This window comes from Ranitomeya variabilis, chromosome 5 (genome assembly GCF_051348905.1).
Source record: "Ranitomeya variabilis isolate aRanVar5 chromosome 5, aRanVar5.hap1, whole genome shotgun sequence".
NCBI classification, from domain to species: domain Eukaryota; kingdom Metazoa; phylum Chordata; class Amphibia; order Anura; family Dendrobatidae; genus Ranitomeya; species Ranitomeya variabilis.
Window position 1 is genome coordinate 417599684 of NC_135236.1, and position 14523 is coordinate 417614206.

The 14523-nt window shown below is 44.9% G+C and overlaps 1 protein-coding gene across 2 annotated transcripts in view; it reads right to left on the reverse strand.

Annotated features, from left to right (window-relative positions):
• The window catches only part of LOC143776154 (uncharacterized), a 41767-nt gene that overhangs the window by 17488 nt on the left and 9756 nt on the right, over nucleotides 1–14523 (reverse strand). For both annotated transcript variants that reach the window (XM_077265212.1, XM_077265211.1), the window contains exon 7: nucleotides 166–225. In XM_077265212.1, the coding sequence (XP_077121327.1) occupies nucleotides 166–225 (60 nt within the window). The remainder of the gene's footprint in view (nucleotides 1–165; nucleotides 226–14523) is intronic.

The window sequence follows — 14523 nt, forward strand, 5'->3', positions numbered from 1 at the left end:
GTGACTTGTATTGTTCAAGATTATTGTACTTGTTTTTATTATGTACACCCCTCCTCACATGTAAAGCGCCATGGAAAAAATGGCGCTATAATAATAAATAATAATAATATCATTATGTGATCTAGAAGGTTTGCTTATATTAGATCGGTAATTCTCGGCACTTACGTAGACACGATCCTGGACTTTATCACATATGATTCGGTCTCTAGATCCATTTTCTCACTACTGTATGAGGAAGATACAGCAACTTATGTTAAAGTGGTCACAAACGCAATAGTACGAGCAAATAGAAGAATGATTGTAATATATCTTATCATGCTATCAGAGGAATCTGCCTCCTTCTCCACTTATGAGCCACGTCTACTCCCCCCTTGCATCCTGACCGCACCATCCACTCTGAAGGAAGACACAAATAACACCCAACATGTTAGGCCGTGTTCCCATGTCCAGGAGTCGTCCATTAGAACGGATCCAGCAGCAATCGGTTGGCAAAAAAGTTATACAGACACAACATTAATGGCCATTCAAAAAAAATTCATTTCATCAGGATCCGTTTCTTTAATATTGAAGTATCTGGACAATGGCCGTCTGTTCTCCTTTCAGTTGTGAAGGATCCGTATTTTACTTACACGATCCATTTCTAATGGAAGATAATGGATGGTTATTAAGGGATCTGTTGTCCATAGACTTCAATGATAAAAAAATGGATCCAGCTGAAATGAGTTTTTAAAAAACTACTGAAAAACTTGTGTCTACATAACTTTTTTGCCAACAGATTTCTGCTGGATCCGTTCTAGCGGCTCATTATTGGACATGTGAACATAGCCTTAAAATGAACCGGTCAGGTCTATGACAGTATTAACCTGCAGGCTTAGGGTTAATCTGAAGGATAATAGCTTTATTAGGGAGCCCTGTTGTAATAGTGAAAATGCGGCAGCGAGGAGAAAATGAACTTTATTTCTCCCAGGAGCAGTCACTGGCTGTCAGTCAATTACAGTCACCAATCACAGCTCTGTAACCGCGCCCGAGCACTGACTGACAGCTCACTCAGCAGTGCATCAGTGCTTGGCCGGCTGTCAGTCAGTGGCGGGGCATACAGACTCAGCTCACTATGTACTGAGCGGTGACGGAAGCCGTGCTGGCCCACCCCATGACTGATACCAGGAGAATAAAGCTCATTTCATCTTGTGTGGTGTTATTCTCCTTAATTGTTTTTGGGGGGTCAGTGCCATGCTGTAGGGTCGGCTGTTTTTCTGACTGTCACCAACCTAATAATATTGGCATATCCGACAGATCGTAAGGCTGCCGTCACACTAGCAGTATTTGGTCAGTATTTTACATCAGTATTTGTAAGCGAAAACCAGCAGTGGGTGATAAATGCAGAAGTGGTGCATATGTTTCTATTATACTTTTCCTCTATTTGTTCCACTCCTGGTTTTGGCTTACAAATACTGATGTAAAATACTGACCAAATACTGCTAGTGTGACGGCAGCCTAAGTCATCATCAGTCACTGAATTGGGAAAATGCTGTTAATAAAAAATTATCTTAGATCTGAGGCCGGGATCACACTAGAGAGTTTTACGTGAGAAAATATTCAGAAAAATTCCCACGCTAGAGTTCATATCAGTTTATGCCAGGAGGGGGCGCAGTACCGCAAGTCTACGCTGCTACGTTCCCCTGCTTTCCATTCATTCCCTAGTTTTTACAAGCAGGAACAACAGCTGCATTAGCAGGCTCCTGGTTGTAAAATTATTTAACCCCTTCAAATGGATTTACAGCGTGGGACATGACTGAGCGCCGGAGAGGTATGGGATATTGTTGCTTTTTTCTTTTACAGAACGAGGGTCTTCAGGTGGATTAAGCGTACAATAAAGATTTTACAACTCCATGTGTGTTTTTAATTCATTAAAAAACTTTATTATTCATGTGTGTGTGTATTTTTAACCCTTTACTACTATTGAGTTAATAATGGATAGGTGTCTTATTGACATCTCTCCATTATTAACCAGGCTTAATGTCACCTTACATTAGCAAGGTGACATTAACCCTTTATTACACCATATCCCACCGCTACTCGGGAGTGGGAAGAGAGAGGCTAAGTGCCAGAATAGGCGAATCTTACAGATGTGCCTTTTCTGGGGTGGCTGGGGGCAGATGTTTTTAGCTGGGAGGGGCAATAACCATGGTCCCTCTCTAGGCTATTAATATCTGCCCTCAGTCACTGGCTTTCCCGCTCTGGCGGAAAAAATTGTGCGGGAGCCCACGCCAGATTTTTCCATGATTTAACCCTTTATTTTAACAGCTAGAGCCCCCAAATTTTGCACACACACTCTACTAACATGATTAGTGAGGAATATGTAAAAAAAAAAAAAAAGGGATATGAAATGGTTTACTGTATGTAAACCATGTCTCATATCCTGTCGGGTTTGATAAGGAGATAGCAAAAGCCGGCAATTGAATTACCGGCTTTAAAGCTATCTAGCGCTGTATGAAATATATATATATATATATACATATATATATATATATATATATATATATATATATATACACAGTATATATGTGTCTCACTGATATATATATATATATATATATATATATATATACACACTTTATATACTTTACACTATGTTCCAAATTATTATGCAAATTACATTTTTATCGGATTTTCCTAAATGGTTGGTGCAAATGACAGTCAGTGTAATAAAAGTAATCACCCATAAGAGTATATATTGAATTTTATTGAAGAAACCTCCCAATGATAACAGTATAATCTTCAAAATGAATAAAAACTCAAAATGCACTGTTCCAAATTATTAGGCACAGTAGAATTTCTAAACATTTGATATGTTTTAAAGAACTGAAAATGCTCATTTGTGGAATTTGTGGCATTAGGAGGTCACATTCACTGAATAAAAAAGCTATTTAACGCTAAAACATCCTAACAGGCCAAGTTACATGTTAACATAGGAACCCTTCTTTGATATCACCTTCACAATTCTTGCATCCATTGAACTTGTGAGTTTTTGGAGCGTTTCTGCTTGTATTTCTTTGCATGAAGTCAGAATAGCCTCCCAGAGCTGCTGTTTTGATCTGAACTGCCTCCCACCCTCATAGATCTTTTGCTTTATGATACTCCAAAGGTTCTCTATAGGGTTCTGGTCAGGGGAAGGTGGTGGCCACTGTTGTGAATTAGACTTTTTGGCTCCCTCTTGTGGTTACTAGTGATATGACTCTGGGATTGTCTTTCCTCAGTTTGGCACCCACCTGGGTCGTTAGCCCAGGGGTGTTGCTATATAAACTTCCTGGATCCTTAGTCCAGTGCCTGGCATTGTTGTAATCAGATCCTTTCTGTTTGCTCCTGTCTGCTGGTCCTGGTTCGTGCAAAATTAAGCTAAGTCTTGCTTCTTTGTTTTTTGGTCATTTGCTTTGCTCTGATTTTTGTCCAGCTTGTACTAAATGTGATTCCTGACTTTGCTGGAAGCTCTAGGGGGCTGGTGTTCTCCCCCCGGGCCGTTAGACGGTTCGGGGGTTCTTGAATATCCAGCATGGATATTTTGATAGGGTTTTTGCTGACCATATAAGTCATCTTACTATATTCTGCTATTAGCTAGTGGACCTCTCTTTGCTAAATACCTAGCTCATTCTTACGTTTGTCTTTTCCTCTTACCTCACCGTTATTATTTGTTGGGGGCTTGTATTCAACTTTTGGGGTCTTTTCTCTGGAAGCAAGAAAGGTCTTTCTTTTCCCTTCTAGGGTTAGTTAGTTCTCCGGCTGGCGCGAGACGTCTAGAACCAACGTATGCACGTTCCCCGGCTGCTTCTATTTGTGGTGCTAGGATTAGATATATGGTCAGCTCAGTTACCACTGCCCTATGAGCTGGTTTTTTTGTGTTTGCAGACTTAGTAATTATTTCTGAGACCCTCTGCCATTGGGGTCATAACAGTATGCCAGGCCAACATTGAATGTATAATGCATTGCAGAAGTGGGATAATAAGAAAGGAAATTCTGAGTTTTTTTTTTTTTCCTCTCTTCCTCCCCTTTACCTCTGAGTGGCTTGTGCTTGCTGCAGACATGAATGTCCAGACCTTGATTACAAGTGTAGACCAGCTTGCTGCTCGTGTGCAGGGCATACAAGATTTTGTTACCAGTAGTCCAATGTCTGAACCTAAAATACCTATTCCTGAACTGTTTTCTGGAGACCGATTTAAGTTTAGGAATTTCAGGAATAATTGTAAATTGTTTCTATCTCTGAGACCCCGTTCATCTGGAGATTCAGCTCAGCAAGTTAAAATTGTTATCTCTTTTTTACGGGGCGACCCTCAGGATTGGGCCTTCTCGCTAGCGCCAGGAGATCCGGCATTGGCAAATATTGATGCGTTTTTTCTGGCGCTCGGATTGCTTTACGAGGAACCCAATCTTGAAGTTCAGGCAGAAAAAGCCTTGCTGGCTATTTCTCAGGGCCAGGATGAAGCTGAAATGTATTGCCAAAAATTTCGGAAATGGTCCGTGCTTACTCAGTGGAATGAGTGTGCTCTGGCCGCAAATTTCAGAAATGGCCTTTCTGAAGCCATTAAGAATGTGATGGTGGGTTTCCCCATTCCTACAAGTCTGAATGATTCCATGGCGCTGGCTATTCAAATTGACCGGCGTTTGCGGGAGCGCAAAACCGCTAATCCTCTGGTGGTGTTGTCTGAACAAACACCTGATTTAATGCAATGTGATAGAATTCAGACTAGAAATGAGCGGAAAAATCATAGACGTCAGAATGGGTTGTGTTTTTAATGTGGTGATTCTACACATGTTATATCAGCATGCTCTAAACGCCTAACAAGGGTTGTTAGTCCTGTCGCCATTGGTAATTTGCAACCTAAATTTATTTTGTCTGTGACTTTAATTTGTTCATTGTCTTCTTACCCTGTTATGGCGTTTGTGGATTCAGGTGCTGCCCTGAGTCTTATGGATCTGTCATTTGCCAAGCGCTGTGGTTTTGTTCTTGAACCGTTGGTAAATCCTATTCCTCTTAGAGGTATTGATGCTACGCCATTGGCAGAAAATAAGCCGCAGTTTTGGACGCAGGTAACCATGTGCATGACTCCTGAACATCGGGAGGTGATTCGTTTTCTTGTTCTGCATAAAATGCATGATTTGGTCGTTTTGGGTCTGCCATGGTTACAGACCCACAATCCAGTCTTGGATTGGAAGGCAATGTCTGTGTCAAGTTGGGGCTGTCAGGGAATTCATGCTGATTCCCCGCCGGTCTCTTTTGCTTCCTCTACTCCTTCGGAAGTTCCTGAGTATTTGTTTGATTATCAGGATGTATTCAGCGAGTCCAGGTCCAGTGCTCTGCCTCCTCATAGGGACTGTGACTGCGCCATAGATTTGATTCCAGGTAGTAAATTTCCTAAGGGAAGACTATTTAATCTGTCTGTACCTGAGCATGCCGCAATGCGTTCGTATATCAAGGAGTCTCTGGAGAAGGGGCATATCCGTCCATCCTCTTCCCCTCTTGGTGCGGGATTCTTTTTTGTGGCCAAGAAGGACGGATCTTTGAGACCTTGTATTGACTATCGGCTTCTGAATAAGATCACTGTTAAATTTCAGTATCCTTTGCCTCTGTTGTCGGACTTGTTTGCCCGGATTAAAGGTGCCAAGTGGTTCACCAAGATAGATCTTCGTGGTGCGTACAACCTTGTGCGCATTAAGCAAGGAGATGAATGGAAGACAGCATTTAATATGCCCGAAGGTCATTTTGAGTACTTGGTGATGCCTTTTGGGCTCTCTAATGCTCCCTCAGTGTTTCAGTCCTTTATGCATGATATTTTCCGGAAGTATCTGGATAAATTTATGATTGTTTATCTGGATGATATTCTGGTTTTCTCTGAAGATTGGGACTCACATGTGGAGCAGGTCAGGATGGTGTTTCAGGTTTTGCGTGAGAATGCTTTGTTTGTTAAGGGCTCAAAGTGTCTCTTTGGAGTACAGAAGGTTCCCTTTTTGGGGTTTATTTTTTCCCCTTCTGCTGTGGAGATGGACCCAGTCAAGGTCCGAGCTATTCATGATTGGACTCAACCCACGTCAGTTAAGAGTCTTCAGAAGTTCTTGGGTTTTGCTAACTTCTACCATCGTTTTATCGCTAATTTTTCTAGCGTTGTTAAACCTTTGACGGATATGACCAAGAAAGGTTCTGATGTTGCTAACTGGGCTCCTGCAGCCGTGGAGGCGTTCCAAGAGTTGAAGCGCCGGTTTACTTCGGCGCCTGTTTTGTGCCAGCCTGATTTCTCACTTCCCTTTCAGGTCGAAGTGGATGCTTCTGAGATTGGGGCAGGGGCCGTTTTGTCGCAGAGAGGCCCTGGTTGCTCGGTAATGAGACCATGTGCTTTCTTCTCTAGGAAGTTTTCGCCTGCTGAGCGGAATTATGATGTTGGCAATCGGGAGTTGCTGGCCATGAAGTGGGCATTTGAGGAGTGGCGTCATTGGCTCGAGGGTGCTAAGCATCGTGTGGTGGTCTTGACTGATCACAAAAATTTGATGTATCTCGAGTCTGCTAAACGCCTGAATCCTAGACAGGCCCGCTGGTCATTGTTTTTCTCCCGTTTTGACTTTGTGGTCTCGTATTTACCAGGTTCAAAGAATGTGAAGGCTGATGCTCTTTCAAGGAGCTTTGTGCCTGACTCTCCTGGAGTCGCAGAACCAGTTGGTATTCTTAAAGAGGGAGTTATTTTGTCGGCCATTTCTCCTGATTTGCGACGTGTATTGCAGAGATTTCAGGCTGGTAGACCTGACTCTTGTCCACCTGACAGACTGTTTGTTCCTGATAAGTGGACCAGCAGAGTCATTTCCGAGGTTCATTCCTCGGTGTTGGCAGGTCATCCGGGAATTTTTGGCACCAGAGATCTGGTGGCTAGGTCCTTTTGGTGGTCTTCCTTGTCACAGGATGTGCGGTCATTTGTGCAGTCCTGTGGGACTTGTGCTCGAGCTAAGCCTTGCTGTTCTCGTGCCAGCGGGTTGCTCTTGCCCTTGCCTGTCCCGAAGAGGCCTTGGACACACATTTCCATGGATTTCATTTCAGATCTCCCGGTGTCTCAGGGCATGTCTGTCATCTGGGTGGTATGTGATCGCTTTTCTAAAATGGTCCATTTGGTGCCTTTGCCTAAGCTGCCTTCCTCTTCCGATCTGGTTCCTGTGTTCTTTCAGAATGTGGTTCGTTTACACGGCATTCCTGAGAATATTGTGTCTGACAGAGGATCCCAGTTTGTTTCCAGGTTCTGGCGATCCTTTTGTGCTAGGATGGGCATTGATTTGTCGTTTTCGTCTGCCTTTCATCCCCAGACTAATGGACAAACGGAGCGAACTAATCAGACTCTGGAGGCTTATTTGAGGTGTTTTGTTTCGGCAGATCAGGATGATTGGGTGACCTTCTTGCCGTTGGCTGAGTTTGCCCTTAATAATCGGGCTAGTTCCGCTACTTTGGTTTCGCCATTTTTCTGCAACTCTGGTTTCCATCCTCGTTTTTCCTCGGGACATGTGGAGCCTTCTGACTGTCCTGGGGTAGATTCTGTGGTGGATAGGTTGCAGCAGATCTGGAATCATGTGGTGGACAACTTAAAGTTGTCACAGGAGAAGGCTCAGCGTTTTGCCAACCGCCGCCGCGGTGTGGGTCCCCGACTTCGTGTTGGGGATTTGGTATGGCTGTCTTCTCGATTTGTTCCTATGAAGATCTCCTCTCCTAAATTTAAGCCTCGCTTCATCGGTCCTTACAAGATATTGGAAATCCTTAATCCTGTGTCCTTTCGCTTGGATCTTCCGGTGTCGTTTGCCATTCACAACGTGTTCCATAGGTCTTTGTTGCGGCGGTACGTTGTACCTGTGGTTCCTTCTGTTGAGCCTCCTGCTCCGGTGTTGGTTGAGGGCGAGTTGGAGTACGTGGTGGAGAAGATCTTGGATTCTCGTCTCTCCAGACGGAGGCTTCAGTATCTGGTCAAGTGGAAGGGCTATGGTCAGGAGGATAATTCCTGGGTGGTTGCTTCTGATTGTGCATGCGGCCGATTTAGTTCGTGCCTTTCACGCTGCTCATCCTGATCGCCCTGGTGGTCTTGGTGAGGGTTCGGTGACCCCTCCTTAAGGGGGGGGGTACTGTTGTGAATTAGACTTTTTGGCTCCCTCTTGTGGTTACTTGTTGTGATTCGGTTCGTGGGCTCCCCCGGTGGTCTCTTGTGGTACTGGTGTCCTGCAAGCTTTGCCTTCTCAGTTCACCTGTTCCTATCAGGATGTGGGAGTTCCTATTTAACCTTGCTCCTCAGTCATTCTAATGCTGGCCATCAATGTATCCAGAGTGATTCTGTTGCATGTTCCTGCTCCCAGTTTTCTGCTCAGCTAAGTTGGACACTTTAGTCCTTAAGTCTATTTTTGTATGTTTTGTCCAGTTTGCACTTATGTGAATCTCTGCAGCTGGAAGCTCTTGTTGGGCTGAAATTACCACTCCAGTGGCATGAGTTGTCACATGAGTTAAGGTAATTTCAGGATGGTGTTTTGAAGGGTTTTGCAGCTGACCGCGAAGTCCTCTGTTGTATCTTTCTGCTATTTAGTTAGCGGGCCTCTCTGTGCTAAATCTGCTTTCATACTACGTGTGTCTTTTCATCTGCTCTCACCGTTATTATATGTGGGGGGCTGCTATCTCCTGTGGGGACATTCTCTGGAGGCAAGCCAGGACTGTGTTTTCTTCTACCAGGGGTAGTTAGTTCTCCGGCTGGCGCGCGGCATCTAGAGACAACGCAGGAATGCCCCCTGGCTACTTCTAGTGTGGTGTGTAGGTTTAGCATCGCGGTCAGCTCTAGTTTCCATCACCCGAGAGCTTGTCCGTATATTCTATGCTTCTGATGTTTCCTTGCCATTGGAAACCATAACAGTATGGCCAGCCTGATGTTTCTCTTCCTTTTCAGGTGGAAGTTGATGCTTCCGAGATTGGAGCGGGGGCGGTTTTGTCGCAGAAAAGTTCAGATTGTTCAGTGATGAGACCTTGTGCGTTCTTTTCTCGAAAATTTTCGCCCGCCGAGCGAAATTATGACGTCGGTAATCGGGAGCTTTTGGCGATGAAGTGGGCATTCGAGGAGTGGCGTCATTGGCTTGAGGGTGCTAAACATCAGGTGGTGGTCTTGACTGATCACAAAAATTTGATTTATCTTGAGTCGGCCAGACGTCTGAATCCTAGACAGGCGCGCTGGTCGTTGTTTTTCTCCCGGTTTAATTTTGTGGTTTCGTATCTGCCAGGTACTAAGAATGTGAAGGCGGATGCCCTTTCTAGGAGTTTTGAACCTGATTCCCCTGGTGATTCTAAACCTACGGGTATACTTAAGGATGGGGTGATATTGTCTGCTGTCTTCCCAGACCTGCGACGTGCTTTACAAGAGTTTCAGGCGGATCGGCCTGATCGTTGTCCGCCTGGTAGATTGTTTGTGCCGGATGAGTGGACCAATAGAGTCATCTCGGAGGTTCATTCTTCTGCGTTGGCAGGTCATCCGGGAATTTTTGGTACCAGAGATTTGGTGGCTAGGTCCTTCTGGTGGCCTTCCCTGTCTCGGGACGTGCGTACTTTTGTGCAGTCTTGTGATGTTTGTGCTCGGGCCAAGCCTTGTTGTTCTCGGGCTAGTGGGTTGTTGTTGCCCTTGCCTGTTCCTAAGAGGCCTTGGACACACATCTCTATGGATTTTATTTCTGATCTCCCTGTTTCTCAGAAGATGTCCGTCATTTGGGTGGTGTGTGACCGCTTTTCTAAGATGGTTCATTTGGTGGCCTTGCCCAAGCTGCCTTCCTCATCTGAGTTGGTGCCCCTGTTTTTTCAGCATGTGGTTCGGCTGCATGGTATTCCGGAGAATATCGTTTCCGACAGGGGATCCCAGTTTGTGTCCAGATTTTGGCGGGCGTTTTGTGCCAGGATGGGCATTGATTTGTCTTTTTCGTCTGCATTTCATCCCCAGACAAATGGCCAGACGGAACGTACTAATCAGACCTTGGAGACTTATTTGAGGTGTTTCGTGTCTGCTGATCAGGATGACTGGGTCTCCTTTTTGCCGTTGGCTGAGTTTGCCCTTAATAATCGGGCCAGTTCTGCCACTTTGGTCTCCCCTTTCTTTTGCAATTCAGGGTTCCATCCTCGTTTTTCATCTGGTCAGGTGGAGTCTTCGGATTGTCCTGGAGTGGATACCATGGTGGATAGGTTGCATCGTATTTGGGGGCAGGTGGTGGACAATTTGGAGTTGTCCCAGGAGAGGACTCAACGTTTTGCTAATCGCCATCGTCGTGTTGGTCCTCGTCTTCGTGTTGGGGACTTGGTGTGGTTGTCCTCCCGTTTTGTCCCTATGAGGGTCTCTTCTCCTAAGTTTAAGCCTCGGTTCATCGGTCCTTATAAGATTTTGGAAATTCTTAACCCTGTGTCTTTTCGTTTGGACCTCCCAGCATCCTTTGCTATCCATAATGTCTTCCATCGGTCATTATTGCGGAGGTATGAGGTACCACTTGTGCCTTCTGTTGAGCCTCCTGCTCCTGTGCTGGTTGAGGGTGAATTGGAGTACGTGGTGGAGAAAATCTTGGACTCCCGTGTTTCCAGACGGAGACTTCAATATCTGGTGAAATGGAAGGGCTACGGTCAAGAGGATAATTCTTGGGTTACAGCTTCTGATGTTCATGCTTCTGATTTGGTCCGTGCCTTTCATAGGGCTCATCCAGATCACCCTGGTGGTTCTTGTGAGGGTTCGGTGCCCCCTCCTTAAGGGGGGGGTACTGTTGTGATTCGGTTCGTGGGCTCCCCCGGTGGTCTCTTGTGGTACTGGTGTCCTGCAAGCTTTGCCTTCTCAGTTCACCTGTTCCTATCAGGATGTGGGAGTTCCTATTTAACCTTGCTCCTCAGTCATTCTAATGCTGGCCATCAATGTATCCAGAGTGATTCTGTTGCATGTTCCTGCTCCCAGTTTTCTGCTCAGCTAAGTTGGACACTTTAGTCCTTAAGTCTATTTTTGTATGTTTTGTCCAGTTTGCACTTATGTGAATCTCTGCAGCTGGAAGCTCTTGTTGGGCTGAAATTACCACTCCAGTGGCATGAGTTGTCACATGAGTTAAGGTAATTTCAGGATGGTGTTTTGAAGGGTTTTGCAGCTGACCGCGAAGTCCTCTGTTGTATCTTTCTGCTATTTAGTTAGCGGGCCTCTCTGTGCTAAATCTGCTTTCATACTACGTGTGTCTTTTCATCTGCTCTCACCGTTATTATATGTGGGGGGTTGCTATCTCCTGTGGGGACATTCTCTGGAGGCAAGCCAGGACTGTGTTTTCTTCTACCAGGGGTAGTTAGTTCTCCGGCTGGCGCGCGGCATCTAGAGACAACGCAGGAATGCCCCCTGGCTACTTCTAGTGTGGTGTGTAGGTTTAGCATCGCGGTCAGCTCTAGTTTCCATCACCCGAGAGCTTGTCCGTATATTCTATGCTTCTGATGTTTCCTTGCCATTGGAAACCATAACAGTTACTAGTGACATGACTCTGGGATTGTCTTTCCTCAGTTTGGCACCCACCTGGGTCGTTAGCCCAGGGGTGTTGCTATATAAACTTCCTGGATCCTTAGTCCAGTGCCTGGCATCGTTGTAATCAGATCCTTTCTGTTTGCTCCTGTCTGCTGGTCCTGGTTCGTGCAAAATTAAGCTAAGTCTTGCTTCTTTGTTTTTCGGTCATTTGCTTTGCTCTGATTTTTGTCCAGCTTGTACTAAATGTGATTCCTGACTTTGCTGGAAGCTCTAGGGGGCTGGTGTTCTCCCCCCGGGCCGTTAGACGGTTCGGGGGTTCTTGAATATCCAGCATGGATATTTTGATAGGGTTTTTGCTGACCATATAAGTCATCTTACTATATTCTGCTATTAGCTAGTGGGCCTCTCTTTGCTAAATACCTAGCTCATTCTTACGTTTGTCTTTTCCTCTTACCTCACCGTTATTATTTGTTGGGGGCTTGTATCCAACTTTTGGGGTCTTTTCTCTGGAGGCAAGAAAGGTCTTGCTTTTCCCTTCTAGGGTTAGTTAGTTCTCCGGCTGGCGCGAGACGTCTAGAACCAACGTAGGCACGTTCCCCGGCTGCTTCTATTTGTGGTGCTAGGATTAGATATATGGTCAGCTCAGTTACCACTGCCCTATGAGCTGGTTTTTTTGTGTTTGCAGACTTAGTAATTATTTCTGAGACCCTCTGCCATTGGGGTCACAACAGGCCACACCATGAGTTTATCTCCTTTTAAGCCCATAGCAGCCAATGACTCATAGGTATTCTTTGCAGCATGAGATGGTGCATTGTCATGCATGAAGATGATTTTGCTCCTGAAGGCACGTTTCTGCTTTTTATATCATGAAAGAAAGTTGTCAGTCAGAAACTCTATATACTTTGCAGAGTTCGTTTTCACACCTTCAGGAACCTTAAAAGGCCCCACCAGCTGTTTTTCCATGATTCCGTCCCAAAACATGACTCCTCCACCTCCATGCTGACGTTGCAGCCTTGTTGGGACATGGTGGCCATCCACCAACCATCATCTACTCCATCCATCTGGACCATCCAGGGTTGCTCAACACTTATCAGTAAACAAGACTGTTTGGAAATTAGTCTTCATGTATGTGTGGGCACAATACAACCACTTCTGCTTGTGAACACTGTTTAAGTGCCGAATAGTAGGTTTATGCACCACAGCAAGCCTTTGAAGGAGCCTACACCTTGAGGTTCGAGGGACTCCAGAGGCACCAGCAGCTTCAAATATCTGTTTGCTGCTTCGTAATGGCTTTTTAGCAGCTACTCTCTTAATCCGGATGAACTTGCCTGGCAGAAATCTTCCTCATTATGCCTTTATCAGCACAAACACATTTGTGCTCAGATACAGCCACAAATCTCTTAACAGTACGATGATCACGCTTACGTTTTCGGAAAGTTTCTAAAGTTTTCATCCCTTCACCAAGGCACTGCACTATTTGATGCTTTTCGGCAGCAGAGAGATCCTTTTTTTTCCCATGTTACTTGAAAACTGTGACCTGCTTAATAATGTGGAACATCATTTTTAAGTAGTTTTCCTTTCATTAGAATCACCTGGAAAACCAATTATCACATGTGTTTAAGATTAATTTCAGTGATCCATTGAGCCCTGAGACACAATACCATCCACAAGTTTATTTGAAAAACAAAACAATTAAATCTTTATGACACTTAAATCCAATTTGCATAATAATTTGGAACACAGTGTATATATAGTTTGTAAAATATGTTTTCAAGAATATTTGAGCCCATGGATCCATTCCATGTCCATTTTGCAAGCCTGCGACAAAATCTCGCTGTACGGATGCCATACGGATTACATACGGAGGTTTACATGCGCAAAATACGCAGCCACACCTTGCCTACGGATGACATACGGCTCACTGTTTTGGCATCATTTCTGTGTATTACGCCTGTAAAAAACGGACCGCATTTCCCTACGCTGAGTGTGACCCCTGCCTGATAGTAAAGATGGCCGCACTAGGCAGGGAATAGTGTGGAGAATATATGCACTTGACCAAAAGCATCCCGCCCTCCATGCACGTCCATCCTCATTTACATATGATACTACATAATACTGTATACTCTGAGATAATATACATCCTTGATGGCGGGAGGCCTCTCTCTCCTCTCCTCCTCTCCCTCTCGTTCTCCTCCTCTTTCTCTCTCTCTCACGCTTTCTCCTCCTCCTCTCTCTCCTCTTTCTCCTCCTGTCTTTCTCTTCTCTCTTTTTCTCTCTCTCTCTCCTCTTTTCTCTCTCCTCTCTTTTTCTCTCTCCTCTCAATCTCCTACTCTCTCTCTCCTACTCTCTCTCTCCTCCGCTCTTTTTCTCCTACTCTCTCTCTTTCTCCTCCGCTCTTCCCCTCTATCGTTCTCCTCTCTCTCTCCTCTTTTTTTTCTCCTCTCTCTCTCTTCCCCTCTATCATTCTCCTCTCTCGCCTCCCTCTCTTTTTTCTCCTCTCTTTCTTCTACTCTTTCGTTCTCCTCTCACTCTCTCTTTCTCTCTCTTCTCTCTCTATCTCTATCTTTCTTTCCCTCTCTATATCTCTATTTCTCAGGATTGTAACAGAGAACAGTTTTCCTATATGATGCCTCATATCATGGCTCATTCGTTATACAATACATTACAATACTTACATCTGACTTAAAGGGAATCTGTCACCAGGTTTTTGACACTTAATCTGACAGCATCATGATATAGAGACATTAAATCCAGGCTTACTGGGCTGCTTTCTGTTTTATCAGCAGGAGAGTATCGTTAGAGGACTAGTAAACCTTCTGCCATGTAGCTCTCCATATTCATGAGCTCTGTACAACCCCGCCCCGACCACAGAAAGCTGTCAGTGCTGGAGGGGTGAGGTTATTCTGAGCTCCATATTCAGGGGTGGTAGATCTCCAGTAGATAAAACTGGGATTTTACCAAAACTTCTGCAAGAAGCCCAGTAAGTGATACACCCCAGGAATTAGGGTCT